Genomic DNA, 26,326 nt, shown 5'->3' with positions numbered 1-26,326 from the left:
GTACCACATACATAGCAAAAATCCAGAAATGGTGCTGTGGATCAAGCGGTGGAGTCTAGCCTTGAGAAAGCCCAAAGATAGTGCCCAGGCCTTGAGTTCAAGGCCCAGGACTGGCAAAAAACAAAGCAAAACAAAAATATATGACATTTGCTGGGGGCCAGTGGCTCATGCCTGTAATCCTAGCTACTCAGAAGACTGAGATCTGAGGATTGTGGTTGAAAGCTAGACCAGGCAGGAAAGTCCATGAGACCCTTTTTTCAAATAAACTACTCAGAAAAAGCCCAAAATGATGCTATGGCTCAAGCAGTAGAGTGATTTGCACACAGAGAGGCTCAGGGACAGTACCCAGACCCTGAGTTCAGGCCCTAGGACTGGCTAGCAAACAAACAAACAAACCCTACACTTTTTTTTTTCATTTGTGCCAGTCCTGGGGCTTGAACACTGTCCTTGAGCTTTCTCAAGGCTACTGCTCTACTACTTGAGCCACAGCACAACTTTGGCTTTTCTGTGTATGTGGTACTAAGGAATTGAACCCAGGGCTTCATGCATGCTAGGCAAGCACTCTGCCAATAGTCCAATCTCCTAACCCCACCCGACACTTTAAAAACAAATATAAACTGTCTGGTAAGATTTGTTAGAAAACATAACCTGTATTTCTGTTTCGGAGGAGTGAAAATTACTTGAGAATTTTCAAATATATGCTTGTACATTCATCAGAAATGTGTCACTAACTTTCAGATACCTCTGTACACACTAAACAAAAATGTCAGTGTTATGAAAGTAATAATTGCTTGGCAAAAGACACAATTTGTTCTCTTCTTTATTTCACACTTCATTATTTCAGAGGAACTGAGTCTTTCTTAGGACTCAAAGCTTCATTCTGACTTGGCTTAATTCACAAACTATCAATCCAAAGGAAAATCTTTCCCTTGTTGGAAAGCTGAAACTGACATCATAACAAAGTCAGTCTTTCTATTGAAACTAGTTAAAGGGTTTAATTGTGTCTGAGAATACTTCATACTATGTATTCCGGAAATGTCGTAAATGTTATTATTGCTAAAGATAGCTTGATTCTGGTAAGTATTAGTCCATCATACACTACTTGGAAGAAAAGTCCCCTGTTGTTTTTCGTGAACAAATGTAGTCCATGAAACTGTGCCCTCTTGGGTTTCCCTGTGACAACCTGCATACACAGGCATCAAATATAAGAGCAGTTTTCCTATTGAATCATGCAGATAGTAATCTCTCCAAGAAATCTACCAGAAAATGTTAAAAAAAAAAACCAAAGTACCCAACTAATATTAAGCAAGCCTGCAATATTGTGGGAAGTATCATATCCGAAATGCACTCCTTATCTCTCCCAGTTAGGTCACAAGAATTGCAACATTAAATATGGGCTTAAATTTCAGCTAACTAGCAAATTCCAGATCTGGAAGATAATACAAAAAAAAGGAAAAATGAATCTGACTTTATGTAGATGATGTACTGACTCTATCTCCAGATTAATGAAGAACAGCCTCTGTATCTTAAAGGTATCAGGCTTTAAAACCTTTAAAATTGTCCACTTACATCTTTGAAACTATCTAAGAACAATGTTTCAAAGACTCAACAATGATAGGCCATTTCAGGTACAAATCGATCTCACTAAGCATATTGGTTTCTCATTCCACTAGTGCTACTCCCAATCCATTGTTTATGCTTCTGTCCAGGGTCCCAACGTGAGAGAATGTGGTCCCCACTTGCTACCTTCTGGTAGGGGCTGAACAAGGTAGGATAGTGCAAGACAAGAGGGGACAAAAGCTGGAAGTCTTCCTTGCTCCTTCTTGGCATCAGCACTTTGAGTCTGATCCCTTCGATGAGAGCTTCCATGGGATGGCTCCTCCGCTCTAGCTCCACTCTCCCCAAGCCCTTTAAATGCCATTTCTCCCCTTTCTCTTTCAGAACCAGAGAGGAATGAAAGAGATGCAGATATTGGGAAATGCCTAAAACTTAAAAGAGGACCAGAAGGGGATAGAGAACAATAAAGAAAGTTGTTGAACTCTTAGAATCAGTGCTATTAATGGTATGCACAAGCCTTTATATATTCATGGGAATATAAACTACAATTTCTAATATGAAAAAAGAAGCTGTAAAGTTATGGCAGAAACACTTTTCACAATTTTAGATTTTTCCATGGATATGTGAAGAGGCAAAAATCACCATTTCTGCTTCAGGATTAATTGGAAGCCACTGAACTTAGTACATATCACAATTCCTACATAGAAAGGGTACCATATTATCTTCAAATTGTAGTTCTCCCAAAGCATAACAATAAAGAACAGCTTTGATAAGTCCATACAGCTCTTTGACACACAATTAGAAAGAAGCTGTGTTAAACTGAAAACTACTGAAATTTTTACATATAAGCTACTCTTAAATGGTTGGCAAGTTATATAGATGGATGGATAGATGGTCAGTGCACTAACTTAAAATTTTAAAGTAAACATTAGAGGCACAAAGCCACATTTGTAGGGAAAGGCTGGTAAGGTAGGACTGGTGAGAGTACAGTGTGGGCCGCTGAAACATCGTTATGCCATACCCAAAGTGACAGGAATTTCAGAAGAGCCTGAAAGCAAATGGCAGGAGGATGAGTAATGCCTAAGTCCATTGCCTCCTACAGAAAAAAGAATTTGAAAGACAGGGTGACATTGTGTCTCCAGAGACAGGGGAGGGGTGCATATAATGGAAAACAATGGATATAGTGCTATGAACAGACCTAAATGATTCTGGGAGGGCCAAGAAAGCCACAGTCTCTGTTATAAACTAGTCAGTATCCCTGCCAAGAAGGGCTTCCCTGGAGTAAGTATAGACCATACATAAGAGTTGGGGGAAAGCCATCAAATTAATGTAAGATGAGGTAAGATTCCTAAAAGAGAAAACACTTAGGACTTTTCCTTTAATATATTTAATATAGTGCTGAGAATTGAAAATAATCCCTTCTAGAGATTTTTTTAAATTTTCACTTATAATTTCTATTGTCATCTACTATAAGAGAGGCTGGAAAAATCTTCAAATCTTGCCATATAAATCATGTCCTTTGTACCTCCTGAAAATACCACCACACACACACACACACACACACACACACACACACACACACACACACACACACACACACCCACCCATATCCTCCTTACGAGATTATCCTAAAGAGAGTTCACAAAGGAGAGCTTTGAGTCCCTGCTGGTTAAACTGCAAGAACCCCCTCAAGGGAATCGTTGTAAGAAAAAATACCAGTCTCTTTCATGGTATGGACTGTACCACTGACTACAGAATAAACCATTAATTTATCATCATGAAGATAATTTTCCTTGTGAACGTAAAATAGAAGAGCCAAATGACATCTTAGGTAGAGGGGATACCAAAGGATCTGAACTGAAAACAACTCCAGACAAGACACAGGAATCTAAACCAGCCAAATACTAAAGGAGCAGCCAAGGGACCAGGAGTTTGGCCTAGTGATAGAGTGTTTGGCTAGCATGCATGAAGATCTGGGTTCGACTCCTCGGTACCACATATATAGAAAAAAGCCAGAAGTAGTGCTGAGACTCAAGTGGTAGAGCTCTAGCCTTGAAAAAGCCCCAGGACAGTACTCAGACCCTGAGTTCAAGCCTCAGGACTGGTTTAAAAAAAAAAAAAACAAACCTAAAGGAACAGCCAAATAGTACTCATGGAAACAAAGAACAAAAAAACCAACCAACCAAACAAATAAAAACAACCACTAAGGATGATCTAATAATTGAAACCAGACATTTTAAAGAATAAATAGCTCTGAACCACAATCAAACTTTCACACTAAGCAGAGCTAAAAGGGAACAACTGATTATCACCAATTTATGGATGCTCTCTAGACCTAAATTGTACCAGGTTGTGAGTTTTCAAAATTTCAATCTATTAGAAACCATGTTTTACCTAGGGCTTCATGCATTCTAGGCGAGCACTCTACCAACAGACTATGCTCCCGGCCTGGGATTTTATTTTTTTCAATGAATTTGCAGCATTACTGGTGGGGGTTGACTGACCGCATTTATCAAATCTTAACAATTTTACTGAATGTAAATTCATAGCCCAATAAATATACTTTTAAACACAACACAACAACAAAAAGAAACCATGTTCTATATAGAGGAAAAAAATTGAGGGAGGTTTAAATTATATGTTTAATATTACGAATAATTGTTTTCTATTTGTCTTTTCTCTCTCCCTCCCCTCCCCCTCTCTCTCTTGCCAGTCCTGAAGCTTCATCTCAAGGCCTGGGCACGGTCCTTAAGCTTTCTCATGGCTAGTGCTCTACCACAGTACCACTTCCGGGTTTTTTGTGTATGTGATACTGAGGAATCAAACTCAGGGTTTTGTGCATGCTAGGCTAGCACCCTACCACTAGGCCATACTCCTGGCCCTATTTGTCTTCTTAAACTAAATTAAAAAAAAACTATTTCTATCTCCAATATCTAAAAATCCCAGATGCCAGATCAGTCCTTGGGAGATGAAAGAAGATGAGGAGGCTGTACCTACAACATTGTCAACATAACTGAAAAATGTCAGGTAGGGGTGTGTGTGTGTGTAATACATTTTTTAAAGACTGTGGAAAATCATTTTAAAAGCACTGCTTTTATAAGCATTGACTTTACAATCTCCATATTGTTTCTATATAAAATTAATTTATCAACTGAATGATGAAAAAGCAAGAAGAACGAACACACACAGCCCTTCTCGAAGCCAGGTACACGGTTCACATATATAATCCCAGCTACTCATGAGGCTGAGATTGGGCTATGCTGGACAAAAAGAAAAAGTTTATCAGCTATGGTCTAGGGAGAAAAACTGGGGTATGGTGGTACATGCTTGTTACCCCTGCTATGTAGGGAAAATATAAGTATGTGAGTAACAGTTTACACCAGCCTTGGTAAAACGCAAAACCCTATCTCAAAAATAACCAGAAAGCTGGCTGCCAGTGGCTCATGCCTGTAATCCTAGCTACTGAGGAGGCTGAGATCTGAGGATCTCAGTTCAAAAGCCAGCCCAGGTAGGAAAGTCTGTGAGACTCTTATTTCCAATCAACCATCAGAAAATTGGAAGTGGCGCTGTAGCTCAAGTGGTAAAGTCTTAGCCTTAAGCTGAAGAGTTCAGGAACAGCACCCAGGCCCAGAGTTCAAGCCCCATGACCACCCCCCCCCCAAAAAAATAAACAGAGTAAAAAGGAATGAACGCATGGCTCTAGTGGTAGAGCACTTGCCTAGCAACTGTTTGATTCCTTGGTACCACCTATGTAGAAAAAAAGCCGGAAATAGTGCTGAGGCTCAAGTGGTAGAGCTCTAGCCTTGAGAAAGTCAGTCCAAGGACAGTGCTCAGACCCGGACCTCAAGCTCAGGACTGGCCAAAAAAAAAAAAAAAATAGAAGCAAAGATTTAGCTCATTTGGTTCAGCTGCAGACTGTCTTGTCTATACGTTTGTCATCTTTTTCTACCAGGATTCCCTTTGTAAATCTTATTTATCCCTCTTCCTCCAAGCATCACTCCCGGGTAACATTTACACAGAATCTGCTAGGTCTCAAGGCTAAAAACCCTTTAGTCGCTAATTCAATGCTACCTTTCCAAGGGAATACATAGGTTTCCATAATATACTTGTTAAAGATAAGAAAGTCTTTAATCCCCACACAATTCTTTAATTATAGTTCTGAATCATGTAATAAGCATAAGGAAGATATTTTTGAATTAAAGAGGGCTTTCCTTCTTTTTTTCTAATTGCATAATTTTAGCATCCACCTCCTCTACATACTTGTAAGACCAATAGTACATCTGTATTTCCTTAAAAGGGAATATTTACCTATTAGACAACGTGCTGCTTTCCACATGATAAGGTTTCCTTTTTGTTGACCTTGAAGGGGAACGATCCAAAAGTCTCTGGGTTTGAAATGTAGGGTGATTCAAACATTGTTCTGTCAAGTATCTGTCAGCTGGGTCCAACTTCAGTAAATTCTTAGGAAATAAAAGTTTAGAAATGGAAAGGACATTAAAATGTCAAATTTAAACTAAGAAAAAATTATTTTTGTTTCACAGAAAAGAAATACATGGTCAATGCAGAATATCTAACCAACACATTCAGGGAGAAAAAAAGTAAATCACCTTCTACAGGTGATACTATACATAAGTTTTATATTCCATACTTTTCACTAATCAAAAACATTTTTGTAGATGGACACTGATGGCTCACCCCTGTAACCTTAGCTGTGATCTGAGGATCAGCTTGAAGCCAGCCTGGGCAAGAAGGTCCAATTAGACTCTTATCTCTAATAAACTACTCAGAAAAAGCTGAAAATAGCTCTGTAGTTCATGTGGTAGAGCACTAGTCTTGAGCAAAAGAGGCTCACGGATGGTGCCCAGGACCTGAGTTCAAGCCCCAGACTGGCAAAAAAGTAAAATAATTTTTCTTTTAAATATGTGTGTGTGTTTCATCTTTCCCCTGTCCCCTAGACATAAGTAATTTTCTCTGAAGGCAGCTCAAGTGACCAGTTTCTTGTGCAAATTTCTGCAGGCATATTCCATACAAATCTCTAATTGAGGTTTTAATTTTACACAATGTCTACTTTAGCATTCTTGCCACTTGACATACAATTTTTTGGTGCTGGTTCTAAGGCTTTCACTTAGGGTCTCAAGCTAATACTTGGCTTTCTTGCACACTTGAAACAGTATGGTATTTTGCCTCCAGTATGGTATTTTGCTAGTTAATTGGAGACAGAATCTTGCAAACTTTTTTTGTCCAGGCTGACTTCAAACTGCACCCTCCAGTGCCAGCCTCCCAAGCAGTTAGTATTATAGGACTGAGTCACGGGTGCCTGGCTTAACATTCAATCTTTAGAGGTCATTCCATATCAATTCCATGGATGGCCTTTAGTTCGTTTTTAGCAATTGCCAAATGACAAACACTCAGGGTTGTTCCCCTTTTAATAAACAATATGGCAACAAACAATCCTACATCTTCATTTTATTTTGTGATAGAGAGAACCCCAAGGACTTTCTGCATGCTAGTTGGTGTGTTCTAACAATACGTTACATCTCCAGTTCTTACATGCATATAGAAGTTTATGGTATGGATAGATAATGATTTGTCTAGCCAGCATCCTACTGCTGTATATTTAGGTGGCAGCCACTTTTCACTGTTATAATCAATGCTGTGACAAAACATCTGAAATCTTCCCTAGGATACATTCCTAAAGATAGAGCTGCTAGGTTTGGAAATGCTTAATGATTCTTTTCTGTGTCACCAAATGACAGCCTAGGAGAGTATATTCCTCTGAGCAATTACATGTGTGTATTAATTTCTTGGTAACTTCACTAACAACATGCCAGCTCATTCTCTTTAGTTGTTTTAGGATGAAAACTTTTCCATTTTTATTGACTATTTATGTTTTCTTATTTTTCTATTTCTGTATCTAGTTATTTGTAAGTGTTCTTTGTTCATCAAAGCACTCTTTGTTTTAAGTTGTACACATTAGATTCTTTACAACTAAGATGTTTTCTTCCAATGTTATTATTTATCTTAGTAAGTTGTCAGACTTTTAATAGGTGAATCATAATTGAGAGTAATTTATTCTAAATGAAGCAAATACCTAATAAAGTCTATGTTGCCTAACACAACAAAACCTAAGTAACCTAATACAATGTTAAGAAAAAATTTAGCGGGCCTGGAGTTTAGCCTAGTGGTAGAGTGCTTGCCTAGCATGCACGAGGACCCGGGTTCAATTCCTTGGTACCACATACACAGAAAAAAGCCAGAAGTGGTGCTGTGGCTCAAGTGGTAGAGCTCTAGCCTTGAGAAAGTCCAAGGACAGTGCTCAGGTCCTGAGTTCATGGCCCAGGACTGGCAAAAAAAAAAAAAAAAAGAAAAGAAAAAATTTAGCGTGAATCTAAATGTGCCCTTGAAGTGACTGTCATATCCCCCTAGATGCATGAAATTTCAGGATTCTGTTTTGTGCATAATTAATGTCTTTGCGACTATTAAAATAATATGGGAAAATTTGCTCCCAAATCTGCCAGACTTCAAGCTCAGAGAGCCACCTTCAATGTAATACCACAGAAAATTTGAATTTGATACTACCATAATTCTAGTTTTTTGGGGTTCTTTTGTCAGTCATGGGGCTTGAACTCTGGGCCTGGGCACTGTCCCTGAAATCAAGACTACCACCCTACCCCTTGAGCCACAGCACCACTTCTGCTCCTACCATAATACTAAAATGCTTAGTTGAAAGATATTATTATTAAAACACAGACCATTAATTATATGCAAATGTATTCACATCCATATTGATTCAAACATAACTCTGAAATTATTTTAGTCAGTTCCTCTTCCTTACCATACAACTGAAACTTTGGAAGTATATAAAATGATTTTGAACCAGCAGTTCAAACAGTTACCATCAAAATAGTTTCAATTATGTTATTAGGCAAAAACAAAGGAGGCCCAGGTATGGTGGTGTATGGCTGTAATCTCAGTACTTGGGAAACAATATGGGACTGTCTCAAAAAGAAAACCAAAATGAAGCAAATAAAAACCAAAAATGGAAAATCAGCATTTAAAGAATTTTTTAAAGCCAAAGATTTAATTCTTCTTCCTATATATGGCATTTCAGAAGCCAAAGATCTACAAGCATTAGAATTATTTTAAGGTAGAGGTGAGGCTCAATTGAGAGAACAGGTGCCAAGCAAGTGTAAGATCTAGAGTTCAAACCTCAGTACTATAAAGAAAAAAGTAAACTAAATATTATTTTGATATCAAGTAGAAATTACTATGTCATAAAAACTATATTTATAAATATGAATACAGCTGTTAATTTCAAATTACTTAAAAGGATGAGGTCTTTATGAGGAAAGTATGAAATCTATCCAGTTAATAGATTCAAATTCAGTATTTAGGGAAAAATTCTCATCATCAATTTTTTAAACTAAATCAGAGCCAATATAATTACCACAGCTATTCTCTATATTGCTAAGCACTTGAATTAATTTTAATGATTTACATTCCAACTAAAATGGCGAATATAAACAGATTCAAGATAAGATGAGCATTTTAATTACTTATTATATGTGGACATAACTATCAAGACAGCTTTATAGAATGTCAAAGAGATTATTTCTTTATGAAAGAATAATTGATGTTTTCACTTACAGATTATTTGGTTTTGTTTGAAGACAGTCTTGCTATATAGCTTATACTGGTTTCCAGCTGGAGAACATTCTGCCTCAGCCTCTCAAGTTTTGGCATTACAGATGTATGATACCAGGTCCAGTTATAATATGCACCATGATGCCTATTATTTTTCTGTAAGTGTGTGTGCATGTGTAGAATTCAGAACTTCACACTTGCTAGGGCTCTACTACTACTTAACCCATGCCCCCATTCCTTTTGCCTTTCAGTTTGATTTACTGACAGGATATCATGTGTTTGCCTGGACTAGCCTCAGACTACAATCCTCCTACCTCTGAATCCTTAGTAACTGGGATTATAGACATGCACCACTATGCTGGTTTGTTGGTTGGTGTTTTTTGGTTATTTCTTTGTTTGTTTTAAGACAGACTTTGGCTAACTTTTTTTGCTCTCTGGCCTAAAATTGAGATCCTCCTATCTCCACCTTCCAAGTAGTAGGGATTATAGGTGTGAACTACCATACATTGGCCTTATAACTAGTCTTTTTTATTATTAAAATTCATTCCCAAAAAGTTAAGAGAGGCAGACAAAAGGAATGTACAGAGCATTCAACAATAATAAGGCTATATTCTTCAGTGACACATGTCAGCATTATGACTTCTGAAGCAGAGAAGAATAGAGGTGTATAGCTTAAGTGGGATCACAATTTCATGTTTCCTGCCTTTTGTGATTTTTTTTTAGTTAAAAACAATTGAACTTTAGAGGATCCTGGAGCATTTATAATTTTCTGTCTCAAAATAGGTAACAAGGCTATATTTATATTGTAAAAACTAAATGTGATATACACATAACTTGAGTACTTTTTGAATATACATTACAATGAAATATTTACTTATTAGTAGAAATCTGACTGTAAACATGTCAAATAGGAATTAGAATGTTTAACTTCCAATCTGGTAGTAGTGAATAAAGATTTAGGATACTTTTTTTTTTTGCCAGTCCTGGGCTTGATCTCAGGACCTGAGCACTATCCTTGAACTTTCTCAAGGCTAGAGCTCTACCACTTGAGCTTCAGCACCACTTTCGGCATTTTTTTCTATGTATATGGTACCAAGGAATCAAACCCGGGTCTTCACGCATGCTAGGCAAGCACTCTACCACTAGGCCAAACTCCCAGGCCAAGATTCAGGATACTTTTTAAAAAATAAAACTTTTACCTGTGCTAGCATATTCAATTTTATTCATTGATGATTGGCGATTACATTTAATGATTTTTTAAAAAGTTCAATTATTTTTAACTAAAAAAGAAAAAGGTAAGCTGGGCGAGGTGGCTCATGCCTGTAATCCTAGCTCCTCAGGAGGCCGAGGTCTGAGGATCAAGGTTCAAATCCAGCACGGGCACAAAGGACCTTGAAACTTTTATGTCCAATTAATCACTAGAAAATGGGGAAATGGGCTGTGGCTCTAGGGCTAGGGTGGTAGCCTTGAGCTGAAAAGCTCAGGGAGAGCGCCCAGTCCCAGAGTTCAAGCCCCATGACCCCCCCCCCCCAAAAAAAAGAGACAAAAGGTAAGAAACATGAAATCGTATTGAATTCTATTTTCCTACTTTATTCTGTTTACAACATTTTAAAAGTCACCAAAAACTAAGGCCCAGATCAATAAATATTGTCTGTGTGAAATAATATATTGACAAAACCCAAGTGATTTAAGTGATAATTTATGCCTAATTAAACTGAAAGAGCTTTGAAGGTTCTTTTTTCAAATTGCATTTCTCAATGTATGTTCAGAACATTGGTGCTTTATTATATTTTATAAAATCAGTATTCAGTATTTAATTAAATTTGGTAACTGCTGAGTTAGACAGAAATACTTCTTCACTGTGGGATTTCTGAACGCCTCTGTATGTTAATGAACATTGTGAATCTTTACTAAAGGTTATATGGTATGTGGTCTTTCCTAAATGTCACACCTCCCTCCCCCACCTCTGCCCCCACACCTATTTACACTGTATTCCCTGGAACATAAATTAATGTAGTTTAAAGCACAGCAAAATTCTAATAATGCAGCTTAGCAACTTCCAGCCGTGCTAAATGTATCATTTAAGGCTTTGTGCAGTGTAGTCTCCACTGATTGTGATGGTTGAGTGAATGAGCATAAAACAAAACTGGTCAATTAACAAACAAATGCTTTTTGAAGACCTACTACCAAGCAACTAATACTTGTTTGAGCACTTGCTAGCTGCAATGAAAGCTGGGAAAGTATGAAAAACACTTCTCCAGGAGCTAACTATCAGCTACTAGAAGATAAACATGAATAAAGAAATTTGAAGATGATTTTAATAGTCCAGAGCTGAACATCTTCTGGACAGAAGGGCTAGCATAAAGAACCCTGAGGCCATAGTAATGGTAGTGATCCTGACATATCTTATGAGTTAGAAAAAGTTTTCTATTTGGGAAAGAAGACAGGTCAGAAAAAGATAATTTGCTTCATTGTTTCAATCTGTATAGACGATCTGAAACCTTAAATATCATATGAAAATTTTAGAATCTCTTTTCTTTCAATATTCACTTTAATATTTGTTTGAAAAACCTTGAATGTCCACAAGTTTATTATTCTTATTATTATTCTGCTCAGTTTAGGAAAATAATTAAGGAATCCCATATTTCTGAACAGATGGACTGTGACAATACCAAATTTTGATTGCAATTGTAAAAATGTCTTTTTACATGACATAGTTATGCCTCTTCTCCATTATTCACCACTTTTTGTCTATTAGCAGAACATTTGATTCATAAATATATGCCATGGTCATATGCACACAAAGAAAATCCCTAAACTAAAGGATAGCTTTTTGTACAGACATCATAACCATCTCTTACCTTCATTAGGTCAAGTAATACACTATTTAAAATTCCAAGGTATCTTCTTTCCAATGACTGAGGATGGTTAACAGCAGGAAACTGTAAGGACAACATTAACAGGATGTTAATATTTGGGAAGTACATTCATGGTCATGTGAGCACTGCAAAAGTAATTGTTCTAGTGCAATCCAAATCAAATTCGTATTTGTATATTACTTTTGGTATCTACGTATTTAAGAATGAATTAGTAGGACTAGGTGTCAAGTAACCAGAAACTTGGCAGGTAAAGTATAATAGATAAATCTATGCAGATAATATTGAGGCTTATAAGATAAACTATTAAATATGATTCTGTATACATACAGGCTTATAGGATACTCTTTTTTTTTTGCCAGTCCTGGCTGGGCTTAAGCTCAGGGCCTGAGCACTGCCCTTGGACTTTCTCACAGCTAGAGCTCTACCACTTGAGCCTCAGCACCACTTCTAGCTTTTTTCTATGTATGTGGTACTGAAGAATTGAACCAGGGTCTTTGTGCATGCTAGGCAAGCACTCCACCACTAGGCCAAACTCTCAGCCCATATAGGATACTCTTATCTCCTATTACCCACCAAAACCAGAAATCATGCTGTGGCTTAAAGGGGTAGTATGCCAGACTTGAGCGGAAGAGCCCTGAGATAGCACCCAGACCCAGAGTTCAAGCCCCACAACCAACAACGAGAGAGAGAGAGAGAGAGAGAGAGAGAGAGAGAGAGAGAGAGAGAGAGAGAGAGAGAGGGGGGGGGGGGGCGCGCACAGAGGGAGGTGGGAGGGAGGGGGAGGGGGAGGGGGAGGGAGAAAGAGGAAGACAATATTGTCTGCTCATACAATTCAAGTCTAAATCAACTTAGAATTTGTCTACTTGTACTGACAACGTGTGTGTGTGTCTGTGTGTGTGCACGCGTGTGCGAGCACGTACACACCAGTTCTGAGGTTTTTGAACTCAGAGCTTGGCCGCTGTCCCTGAGCTTTTTTACTTAAGGCTAGCACTCTAGCATTTGAACCATAGTTCCATGTCTAGCTTTTTTAGAAGTTTATTTGGAGATAAGAGTCTCATAGACTTTCCTTCTCAGGATGGCTGTGATCCTCAGATCTCAGCCTCCTGAATAGCTAGGGTTATTGGAACGAGCCAACAGTACCCAGCTACATTGACAACTCTCCCCCCCCCCTCTCTCTCTCTGTCTGTCTGTCTGTCTTTAACTCCAGGTCTAGGCACTGTCCCTGAGCTTTTTTTGCTCAAGGCTAGCACTCTATCACTTGAGCCACAGCACCACTTCTAGCTTTTTCTGTTTACCTATTACTGAGAAATGGAATCCTTGCGTGCTAGGCAAGCACTCCACCACTAAGAAACATTCCCATTCCCCTGACAACTCTTTTTTTTTGTGGGTCATGGGGCTTGAACTTGGCCTGGGCTCTTCATGGGGCTTGAACTTGTCCCTGAGCTCTTCAGCTCAAGGCTATAGCCCTACCCTTGAGCCAAGCCCCACTTCCCGTTTTCTAGAAATTAATTGGAGATAAGAGTCTCAGGTCCTTTTGTGCCTATGCTGACTTTCAACCTTGATCCTCAGATCTCAGCCTCCTGAGTAGCTAGGATTACAGGCGCAAGCCACCGTGCCTCCCCCGCACCACTTCCCCTGACAACTTTTAATTGCTAATAGTAATTGGGAGACTAACAGAAAGGACATGATATGGTATCATGTAATATTCGTATTCTTTTTTTTTTAATAAGAACATATAATACACTCATGGAAATGGGAAAGTACAAAAGAAGAGGGCAGCAAGAGGCCAGAACCTGAAAGGTGACCAAAGTACAAATAGTATATTCAGATGTACTTTTTGTTGCTTTTAATGTGCTCTTTAAGCAAACTAGTCTTAAATTACCCCCTTTTTTTTTGTAAGTTAGAAAAGAGAGCAAATAAAGCTTATTTTCACATTCTTTCCTTTCCTCTGCCAATTCACGTGTGGCAGTATCTGGGCAAAGACTGATGTAAGTTATTGATGATACTGGGTAAGATGTTGGCAGATTCCATTACCATGTACTCTCTCTAAATGTGAGGGCCACTTTGACAGTAGTATTTCCGTTATAGCATTATAAAAGCATTTCAAACTACATAAATCCTTAAACATGAGAAACAAGTAGACAGAAGAATTAGTCATATGGTAAAATTCAAACAAGGTACTTAATTAAAGCATAAGTATAACATTATCCCTATGTGCTTGATCAGGCAACACAGGATATAGTTAAACCCTGAACATGGTGAATCTGTTGTCCAGCTAAGAAAACAATCAATGCTGAACTGAGCAGCCATCTGTTCTACTGGAAGCGCAGAAAAAAGTGAACAAAAGACAGGTATGGCATCACTTAGGAGGGAAAAGCAGGAAAATGCCAGCCTAGACTACCTAGCAAGTCACTGTCTTTAAAAAATGAAAAAGAAAAAAAGAGAGACCCAAGTAATTTGTGACTATCTAAAGAAGAAGCTGTAGTTAATATTTTTACTAGATTTGGAAAGAAGATGAGAAGGACAGCATTTTCCAGACAGAAGAAGGAGGAGTAACATGAACTTAACACTGACACACAGTCAAAAACCCCACAAACTTATTTATGAGGGAAGTGGTGCTATTTGAGACATTTCAGGTATTATTTTTACTTTAGAGATGAAGAAAATGATGATCATTAAGTTCAAATAACTGGCTCAAAGAAAGTTCCAAAATGAACAAGCAGAAGAGGAGGATTCAGACCTAGGCCCATTATCCAAACCCACACTTTTTCTAATGTGAAGTACTTCTCCTAAGGCAGGTATAGAAGTTCCTTTTGATATAATTGGAACATTAAATCAGCCCAAAATGAAAGAAAGACACCTGCCCTGCTATGATAAAAGACCAGTATATTTTAATTAATATTTTATTTCTGTGATCTACCTTATACTACTAGATATCCTCTCCTTTTCTTTCCACAGAAATGACATCTAGTTAAAAAGAAAATTCTCAAAATCAAGTTAAGCTAATTTAGTTTTTAAAAGGTTTAACAAATCTAGTTAAAATACTACTACAATTACTTTCAGACTAAAATGTCTAGAAATAATAATAAAAATGACCACTGGGTACCAATGGCTCATATCTATAAACCTTGCTACTCAGAAGACTAAGACAGAAGGATCTAGGTTTAAGGCCAGCTCAGGTAGAATAGTCTACTAGAGTCAATCTCCAAAAGACCCAACAAAAAGCAAAGTTGGAACACCCACCTAGGACTCTCCTAGCAGAGGATTACAATAGCGCAAAACCTAGATATATAAGGCCATATAGGATGAGACTAAATGAAAGGACCTCCAGGATATGGAAACAAGAGCCATATAATGTGTGATTGTTGTTCTTAATGTACTATGTTATTTCTCTTCTCTTTTGTTGCCCTTTGGTTAATCTCATATTGTTACAGTATCTGACTTTTTTACCTGGCATATTGTATATAGGTTTGTTTATTTGAAATAGGAAAGGGAAGGGGGGAAACAAGATGATTAGGAGGGGGTAGCAGAGGGAAATGGGGCCAAAAACATGAGAAGCGGTATCAATGTGTGAGATGTAATGCACCTACTACCTGGTGAATGTAACTGTAACCCCTGTATACATTGCAATAAAATAAGCAGGGTTGGAGGCATATCTCAAGTGGTAAAGCTCCAGTGGAACAAATTCAAGGCTCTGAGTTCAAACCCCAGTTTATGTTCGCAAACAGCTACTTAAAAGAGCACACAATGGGCACTACAGACGATGTCACCAGGATATTATAGTTGCTCAGAAGAGGGAGGTGACTCTCCAGTCTGGAATTGTCTAGAACGGTTTTATGGAAGATTGGTTTGAGTTTGAGTGAGTACTAGGACCATGATAGATAGGAAATGCAGCACTACAGAAGCTACAGGTTGAAGAAATGGCTGGAGGTTCAAGGTGGTACTCCAAAACAGAAGGCAGGGTATAGCAGAGTAGAGAAGGTACAAGGCTAAGAGTAAGGGTTTTTAATTTTACCCTATGGAGTTTAAGGGGAGATGAGAAGAAGTTCAAGTTGTTGTTTCTGTGTTTCAAGTAAAAGTGACAAGGCAAAAGAAGCATGAGGGCTGGAGAGAAAGGAAATAAGCTGAGTTTGAATGTTGATCATAGACTGGCTCTACCAATAACTCAGATACTTAGTGAGTATCCACTAGATGAGCTAGTTTCTCCATTTGATGCAAATGATAGAAAATGACTTGAACTGAAAATCGTTACCTTTTCTCCTGATCGCCATATGTGAGAACTGTCCTTCATGATAAAGTATACAGGACTCTAGACATTCACATACAGTGAGACTATAAAGGAGGGTACTCTCAGGGATTCTCACCTAGACGCAATGCCTATATGGCTCTGATTATGTAAAACATTCACTGAAATGAACTCCAGGAAATGGAAACAAAAAAAAAGAAAGAAAAAGGGAAAGAACTGCCCTTGCTGCCAACCCCACTGAATTATCTTCCTTCCACTTTCCCTCTCCTGAACAAACACATCCCATGGTATTGGAAGAGAGCCGGAGATCAAGGCCATGTCTGACACTGATGCCCCTGGTGGACATACATGTTGCTGAAACCTTGAAACTCTACTCAAGATAATACTATCCCCCCACCCTGCCACCATCTCACCTGCCTTCCATCTGCCCCATCTGACTTCACTTTTTCTGCCTAATATTTAAGGGGACCCTAGTTGAAAGGGGGTGCACCATTCCCCCTTCAGCTGCACTGAAGGAGAAAGTCTGATTGAGACCAGCTTTCCTCTGAATAAAATGTGTTGGACTCTTGATGTTCACTTTCTGCAATTTTCCTTTGCTCACAGGAAGGATAATGGTAACACAGATGATTTCTGTTTTTTGGGCACGTCTATGCTAGTGATAGAGAATTAGACACTAATAATTAGAAAGTACAGGTTGGCTCATGCCTGTAATCCTAGCTATGAAGCAGGCTGAGATCTAGGGGATCTCAGTGTGAAGTCAGCCTGGGAAGAAAAAACACAAGACTCCATCTCTGAAATAACCAACAAAAAGTAGGGCTGGAGGCAGGGCTCACATTGTAGATTGCCACTTGAGCAAGCAAAATGAGGAACCACCAGGCCCTGAGTTTAAGTTTCAGTTTTGGCATAAAGTATGTGTTTTTTTTTAATCTCCTCTATCACTCTTTTTGATTTCTGAATCTTTTGTCTTGCATGTAAGCTTATCTGTTTTGGGAAGGTTAAGGAGGAGCATAGAAACGGTGGGACAAAGTGTAAAGAAACAGCAGTGATACTCACTAGACACTATGTTGAAAATGAACTATACAACCTGTGGGGGAAGGAGGGTTGGAAGGAAAAATTGAGAGAAAATGAGGGAACAGGCAACACTTCAAAAAGAAATGTACTCATTATCTGACTTATATAACTGTAATCCCTCTATAGGTCGCCTTTACAATAAAAAATTTTTAAAGATTCCAACATAAATTTACAGAATTTAAAATAAAATTTAAAAAAATAACAAGGAAGCCCAGCGCTAGTGGCTTACACCTATAATCCTAGCTACTCAGGAGGCTGAGTTCTGAAGATTGAAGTTTGATGCCAGCCCAGGCAAGACTCTTATCTCCAATTAGTCACAGAAAAAGCTGGAAGTAGAGCCATGGCTTAGTGGTAGAGTGCTAGCCTTGAACAAAAGAAGTTCAAGGACAGTGCCTAAGGTCTGAGTTCAAGCTCCAAGACCAGCACAGAACAAAACAAAAACCCCACAAGGAAACAGGAAATCATTCCATTCTGTAGTAAGTAGTATTGGGGGGGAAGCTATGGGAGAGAGAGGAGGCAAGTATGGAGTGTAGCTACAGAGAAGAGGCAATCTTTACTTGTGATTTACCATATGACAAAGGGCCATACGGGGCAAAAACTTTCCCAGGAGAAGGAACCACAAGTCTCATAATCTGTGAAACACAAAAACCATAGAATGCTTATGGAGGCTAAAGAACAGGCAAGTATGATGAGAATTTGGAGGGAGAAGACTATGAAACATGGTCAGTGAACAAGAGTCTGGATCAGGTAAGGAATCAGAAAATGTAGGATGGAGTTTAGATGGATTCTCTGTGAAACAGAAATTCAGGAATTATGATTAACCTAAATTTATTTGTGAATATGACAGATTTTCCTTTCTGCTAGACTATTGGCAAGTCCTATTTATTGGTAACATTTTCAGCATCTACTATAACAAATGTTCAAAATCCATAAAGCTATGGCAAAAAGATTTTGACCATTTTTTAAATTCACAAATACTATGTAAGACTCAGGAATTAGACAAAGATAATAAACATTGTTATAGGAAAGGGAATTCAGAGTATTCCTTCAGAATTCATTTGCAGTAAACAATGAATAAAATACTGCCATCTTGATATCTTGTTGGATATTTTCCTTTTTTTTTTTTTTTTTTTGCCAGTTCTGGGCTTGAGCTCAGGGCCTGAGCACTATCCTTGGACTTTCTCAAGGCTAGAGCTCTACCACTTAAGCCTCAGCACCACTGCCGGCTTTTTTCTATGTATGTGGTACAGAGGAACCGAACCCGGGCCTTCGTGCATGCTAGGCAAGCACTCTACCACTAGGCCAAACTCCGGGCCCTCTTGTTGGATTTTAATAAAACGTCTTACGCGGAGCCCATGGAAGCGAGGATTACTGTAGAAAAGCTTCATCTGCTCAGACGGAAGTGGTCCTAGCACCTTCTGAATAGTAAAAAGTTGGTCAATTTCACTTTCTCCGGGAAATAAGGGCTGTCCATCGCTAAGCTCACCAAGAATACAACCCACTGACCACATGTCTACAGACTTCCCATAGGGAGCTCTGAAAAGCAAAGAGAAAGATTATTTTGGCAACTGAATAAACACAACAGTTTAACAAGCTCTAAATTATTTTGTTTGAATTCATGATTTAAAACACATTATTTAAGGGATTAAAGGACATTAGAAAAAATGATACTGAAATAAGGAGCTACAACCATTCAAGTAAACATGCAGAACACAAGTAAATAACCATACATTCATACAGGTAGCAATTTAATAGCTTAATTAATATACATTAATATGAAATCTGGGTATAAGTTGAACATGATTGGCTTAATAAATCCTAACAGAGTGCACATTTCATGAATAACATTTCACTTGTGAATGAAATGTTGCCAAGAAACATATTTTCTAAGTAATTTATACTCAGCTCTACTGAACTCAGGGTGCCATACTTTGTTAGGCAGGCACTCTACCACATGAGCCACACTTCCAGCTCCTTTTTTACACCCAGTCATTGGTTGAGATGCAGTGTGAAGAACTTTTATGCTGGGTTGGCCTTAAACAGCAATCTCTGCTTCTTAAGTAGCTAGGATTAACAGTGCCCAGTGACTCTTATATCTTCTTGAATGAATATTGAATATCATTTAATCTTTTGACTACTTAGTGTCACAATGTCTGATAACTCAAATTATTTACTTGCATATAATTGACCCCTTCATATAAGGGGCTTTCTGACGGTCATTTCCCTCAAAGTACATTTTAAGTTTACTTAGGGGTTGCTAGCTATCTTTTGGGTCCTGAGGTTACCAGAGGGCTTTAGGAGGAGGAAGAAGAGGTGCTGTTACAAATTGAGGCTATCAATGGAAGTCTAAGTAGGTCTAAAAAAACTTTAAAATCTGGGGCCAGGAGTTTGTTTGGCCTAGTGGTAGAGTGCTTGCCTAGCATGCACGAAGACCCAGGTTCAATTCCTCGGTACTACATACTTCTAGCCTTGAGAAAGTCCAAGGATAGTGCTCAGGCCCTGAGCTCAAGCCCAGAACTGGCAAAAAAAAACCCAAAAACCAACTTTATAATCTATACTCTATACACTAGTGTTGAATAAAAATTATTTTTGGTAGATGGTGTGTGTGTGTGTGTGTGTGTGTGTGTGTGTGTGTGTGTGTGTGTGTATGTGTATATGTGTTTCAAACTTAAGAAAGGAAACAAAGCTGGGCGTGGTGGTTCACACCTGTAATCCTAGCTCTTCAGGAGGCTGAGCTGTAAGGATTGTGGTTCAAAGCCATCCCAGGCACTAAAGACCATGAGACTCTTACCCTCAATTAACCACTAGAAAACCAGAAGTAGAGCTGTGGCTCCAGGGGTAGGGCAGTAGCCTTGAACTGAAGAGTTCAGGGACAATACCCCGGCCTAGAGTCTAAGCCCCAGAACAGACAAAAAAAAGAATAAAATTCTAGAATGACACTATAATAAAAATATTAAAACATTTAAACTAAAGTACTATTAAGACACACAGTATTTCTAAGATAACAAATCATTGGAACAATAAGTCAGTATTTATCTCATTTTTATCCCACAAAAACCTTTATGTTCAGATCTTTTTGGTAGCTTACTAAGGAATGAATGATACTGATCTTCCCTTCATATGTGTCTGAGAGAAAGAAAAACATGTTTTGTGGTGCTAGATGGAAAAACCTGTGGAAAATGTCCATATAGCCACAACAAACTTTTTCTTCAGCCATCTGTTCAAATATTTTACTGAAGCTCAAACAATCTTCAATGTCAACAACAAAGTCCTGAGAACTTATGAAACATGTAGATTCTTTTTTTTTTTTTTTTTTTTTTTTGCCAGTCCTGGGCTGGAGCTCAGGGCCTGAGCACTGTCCTTGGACTTTCTCAAGGCTAGAGCTCTACCACTTGAGCCTCAGCACCACTTCTGGCTTTTTTTCTGTGTATGTGGTACTGAGGAATCTAAGCCGGGTCTTCGTGCATGCTAGGCAAGCACTCTACCACTAGGCCAAACTCTGGCCAACATGTAGATTCTTAATGTAAAACCAAATGCTGATTTCTTTCCATGGAATTTTTTTACACAAAGTGTGTTTCCTCAACTACGACTTGACAATCTTTCAATTAGCAATATTCCACTTAGGTAAGGTTCACTGCACTGTTCTCATCTGGTTTTGGCAGCTACCAAACATCTCTAAGCAGAATATCAATTTCCTGCTGGGTACCATATAGTCTCAGAAGGCTCAGTATGTGAGACTGTCCTGAGAATACATTCCTCAGTATGCACTTATAGACAAACACATATTGTAATGAATCTTTATAGCTTACATGAGACTTTGAATATGGTTCTAAGAATGATCTACTTCATCTGGGCCGGTGGCTCACACCTGTAATCCTAGCTACTCAGGAGGCTGAGATCTGAGGATTGCAGTTCAAAGCCAGCTGGAGCACTAAAGTTCATGAGAATCTTATCTCCAATTAAGTACCAGGAAACTGGAAATGGCGCTGTGGCTTAAGGGGTAGCGTGCTAGCCTTGAGCTGAAGATCTCAGGGACAACGCCCAGGCCCAGACTTCAAGTCCCATGACCCACAAAAAAAAAAAAAAAAAAAAAGAAAGAAGAAAAAGAAAATACAATCTCATAGAAATTAAAAAAACATACAACTTGAATAGGTAGAGTATTATTATCATTATTTATTTTTCAAGTAATAGGGTTTGAATGCTAGCTTAGCTCTTACATGGGTTACTTGCTTAGCTGTTGCTCTACCACTTGAGCCATGTCTCCAGTCTAGTTTTTGCTAGTTATTTTGGAGACAGAGTCTCTGACTTTTCTGTTTGGGTTGGTTTTGAACTGAAATCTTCTAAGTCTTGGCTTCCTAAGTAGCTAGGATTGCAAGTATGAGCCACCAGCACTTGGCTGGTAAATAACTAAGTTGTCTGGGGTTATAGATTTCTTCTTAGGCTCTAAAGTTAAATTCATTAAGATATTTAGTATTTGTTGAACAAATGAAAAAAGGAATGCATGAACAAATAAGCCAGAATGTTGAACTATATGGACAGTCACATTCTAAATGTGGAATATTTTGAGCAAACATGATTATAAAAATTCCTTTCATTTCTATATGCCTGTCCCTTTTTTAATGTGGCTCTGCTATATTTCCTGTCCAGGGATAGGACTTTTTTCTCCACAATTGGAATAAGAGCTTAATAATGAAGTATTCCTTGGCCAATAAAACAAAATAGAGGGTTGGAAAGCAACTTTACTTTGGGGTTGACCATACTGCTACACAGAATTCTCCACTACAGCACTTAGAAAACTGAACTAGCCTACTGAAAGATAAGTCCCTGTGGGTAAAAGATGATCAGCTCCACCTGAGGTCTCTGATACTAACCAGTCCCTAGATAATGTGCCAGTTGACACAACCTACTTGAGTGTTTCAAAGGAAGACAATCATCCAGTAGAACTCAAATTAATGACACTCAGAATCATGAGTAAGTAATTGTGCTTTGTTTCTAACAGTGTTTTTAGGTAGTTTATTACAGTAAATATATAGCTGACATTTAATTAAGCAAAATTGTTTTCCAAGGTAATTGCAAAGTCAAAGATCAACAAATAAGTAGAGGGCACTCTACTTGGGGAAAGTGACTTACCCAAGGAGAAGTTCTGGGGATCGATACCATCTGGTGGCCACATACTCTGTGTAGTTAGCATTATTGCCTTCTGAGAGATTCCGAGCAAAACCTGAAATAATAATTTTGTGTTTGCAAAATGTTTCAGTGCTAATAGTACTTTAAAAGAACATAATGATTAATACTGAATAGGCTGTTAATTACTAATGACTTTGTTGTTTTAAAAAGTTACTAATTTTCATGTGTAAATTAAAATTTACTATGTATTTACTACAAATCAACTTTTTTTTTCTATGCTAGAGCAATCCATGTCACTCCATCCAAAGTCACTCCATCCAAGTCATGGTTTTCTAAGCATTCAAAACTTAATTTCAAATTGAATTTTCTAAAAAAGGTCAATCTCAGAAACAAAAGGAGAATTCCACTAGAATCAGAAATTAAAGTTAAACAACATTTTATAGATATTATTAATTCTGCTATCTGGGACATGCATAGTATTTGTACATTTATTGTTGCTGAGCAGTTCTAGCTATTATGTAAATGAGTTAATGGCAGTACTAGAAACAAGGCAGGTCAAAAATTACTTTCATTTCCTAATGTATGAAAAAGCATGTTAAGGTTATCTTAATGACTTTATAGCCCCCCTACCATTACTCTGTTTCTCATCCTCTCAAAGGGTTTGGGAGCCACATCAAGGGTACCACATGGAGGCAGCAGGATAAATCAATTACCCAGATAACTCACCAGATGCAATATAGGTTAATGATCAATAGTTACAGAACTAAAATATTAAAATTGGGGGTAAAAATTAAATGTACGTTACAACTGAAAGTATAAAATAGTGTTTCTTATAATAAAACAGCAAAAGAAAAAACACAGCAAAAAAAAAAATCCCTAACTTCAGTTACTAAGCAGGTGTTTGTAAGACATATTTTGAAGTAGCATTTGTCTTTATAAATGGGTTCTTCAAGCCAAAGGAGGTGCCAGCTCTGGGAGGGAAAGCAATTAGGAAGTCCTAATCTGCAAAGCGTACACATCACCTCATATGGTGCCACTAGAAGGAACTTTCTGAGCATTTAAAACAATCTTTTCGTGAAGAAATGATGTTAGCCTAAGAGTGTTCTTTTCCTATTATTAGCTATTCCACAGGTATTTCTTTTGTGTTTCTAACTTGCTTTATAATTTTCAGCTGTTGTTGAGCTGTAAGCAAAAGTGGTAGAGTGCTTGCCTAGCATGCACAAAGACCAGGTTCGATTCCTCGGTACCACACACATAGAAAAAGCCAGAAGTGGTGCTGTGGCTCAAGTGGTAGAGCTCTACCCTTGAGAAAGTCCAAGGACAGTGCTCAGGCCCTGAGTTCAAGCCCCCCAAAAAACAAAAAGCATAATGTCAAGAAAATGCTATAATAAAAATATGTCATATACAATATTCAATATAACTTTTCATTTCTCTAAAGAATTATATAAAAACTGAAGATATCTTAAGGATCGACTTAATAAAAAATTACAAAGAACATTTAAACATGTTTTTGTTGCTCAGGAGAGCAAGATTATAATATGCATTCTTTGAAAATACTGAGTAAAATTAGTGATTTAGTTATATATTTCAAAATCCTATGCTGAACAAAATGGGTCATTCTACAATGTGAATTCTTGTAATAGTCTACTATAAGATGCAATCTTATAGTCCAACTTTTGCTTATGATAAGTAAAGAATAATTTGGAGCATTGTATTTGTGATTGTAGTTGAACATATGAAAAAGGATTTTAAGTGTATGTTTGTGTATACACATGCCCGTGAATGCTGGTCCTGGGACTTGAACTCAGGACCTAGGCATGGTCATTGAATTTCTGTGCTCAATGCTAGCATTCCGTCACTTAATTGGAGAATTTCCTGCCTGGGCTAGCTTCAAACCATGATCCTCATTTCTCAGCTTCCAAGGTGGAAGTAGAATTGTGGCTCAAGTTGTAGAGTGTTAGCCTTGGGTGAGAAAGCGCAGGATCAGTGCCCAGGTACTCAATTCAAGCCCCAGGACTAGCACACACATGCATAAAAAGAGTCAAATTGTTACTTTTCAGTATTAACATTAGGTAAAATCCTAACTTCATAAAGTGACTGGACTTCAGTGCTCTAATTTACAATTTTGAATTTTTTTTGCCAGTCCTGGGCTTGAGCTCAGGGCCTGAGCACTGTTCATGGGTTTTCTCAAGGCTAGAGCTCTACCACTTGAGCCATAGCACCACTTCCAACTTTTTTTTTCTATGTATGTGGTACCAAGGAATAGAACCCACAGGTCTTCGCGCATGCTAGGCACTCTACCACGAGGCCAAACTCCCAGCCCCCCTAATTTACAATTTAAAAGTAACTTCTGGGGGAGGGAAATGGGGATCATGACATGAGAAAGGGTATCAATGTATGTGAAGTAATGCACCTTCTATCTGGTAAATACAATGTAAACCTTCTATTAATTATAATATATGAAAAAATAACTTCTGAATGCATTAAATCAAGAGCTAGAGTATCATGTATCAGCTATCAGTTTTACTCACAATAGTAATATTAACTTTTGCCTGGACTGGCCTGGAACTACAAATTTCTTCTTTTTTTTTTCGGCCAGGCCTGGGTTTGAGCTCAGAGCCTGAGCACTGTCCTTCGACCTTATCAAGGCTAGAGCTCTACCACTTGAGCCTTGGCACCATTTCCGGCTTTTTTCTATGTACATGGTACCGAGGAATCAAACACAGGTCCTTGTGCATGCTAGGCAAGCACTCTACCACTAGGCCAAAGTCCCGGCCCCTGGAACTACAAACTTCTAAATTTTCTCTTTCTAAATGTGTGTCATCACACTTGGCCAAAATTACTTTTAATATGCTTTTAAAAGCTACTTGTGAATTACATTAATTGTATAAGTACTTCTTTTGAACTTACCAAAGTCACATAATTTCAGAACTTCATTGTGGCTGATTAGCAGATTTTCAGGCTTTATATCTAGAGCATTAAGATTAGAAAACAATTAGTAAAAATATTCCAAGTTCTGCTGGTTGACAGACACACAGATCCTTGTAATGGTATCTAATTAGAAATAGCTAGCATAATTTCAATAGATAACTAGTGAAAAGTAGAAGAACACCCTTCATGCTGGTACATACAATTTCAATTTCTTGGGGCTGAGAGTTTGGCCTAAAGGTAGAGTGCTTGCCTAGCATTCAGGAAGACCTGGGTTTGATTCCTAGGTACTACATACATAGAAAAAAATTGCAATTTCTTCTTATCCCAACGATATTCTTACCTCAAGGAAATGGAGGAAATAATCCAAAAACAACAAAAGACCCAGAATAGCCAAAGCAAGTCTAGGCAAAAAAAGCAATACCAGACTTCAAACTCTACTATAGAGCCATAATAACAAAAACAGGATGGTACTGGCACAAAAACAGACCAGTTGATCAATGGAACAGAATAGAAAAATCCAGAAATAAAATCACATAATTATAGTCAGCTTATATTTGACAAAGGAGACATAGACAGTAGAATAAACAAAGCCCCTTCAATGATTAGTGCTGGGAAAACTAGGCAGCCATATGCAGGAAACTAAAAGTTGATCCCAGCCTGTTGCCATACACAAACATTAACTCAAAATGGGACTCTGAAACTGCTACACCACTGAGTAGGAGAGACACTAGCACTCATAGGCACAGGCAGAAACTTCTTGAACAAAGTCCCAGGGTCACAACAGATTAGAGAGAGACTCAACAAATGGAACTACCTAAAAAAAAGTTTCTGCACAGCTAAAGACATAGCTACTAAAATAGAAAGACAGCCA

General features: G+C 38.1%; 1 protein-coding gene across 5 annotated transcripts in view; it reads right to left on the bottom strand.

Moving 5' to 3' along the window:
• The window catches only part of Cdkl5 (cyclin dependent kinase like 5), a 169,987-nt gene that overhangs the window by 26,587 nt on the left and 117,074 nt on the right, over nt 1-26,326 (bottom strand). For all 5 annotated transcript variants that reach the window (XM_090326930.1, XM_090326931.1, XM_090326933.1 and 2 more), the window contains 5 exons: nt 25,435-25,494; nt 22,528-22,618; nt 18,744-18,933; nt 12,063-12,143; nt 5,866-6,017 (listed from right to left, as the gene is read on the bottom strand). In XM_090326930.1, the coding sequence (XP_090183056.1) occupies nt 5,866-6,017; nt 12,063-12,143; nt 18,744-18,933; nt 22,528-22,618; nt 25,435-25,494 (574 nt within the window). The remainder of the gene's footprint in view (nt 1-5,865; nt 6,018-12,062; nt 12,144-18,743; nt 18,934-22,527; nt 22,619-25,434; nt 25,495-26,326) is intronic.

Source organism: Megascapheus bottae, chromosome X (assembly GCF_031878675.1).
Source record: "Megascapheus bottae isolate mThoBot1 chromosome X, mThoBot2.hap1, whole genome shotgun sequence".
NCBI lineage: Eukaryota > Metazoa > Chordata > Mammalia > Rodentia > Geomyidae > Megascapheus > Megascapheus bottae.
Note: the sequence above shows the minus strand (reverse complement) of the source record. Positions and strands in the feature narration are given on the sequence as shown.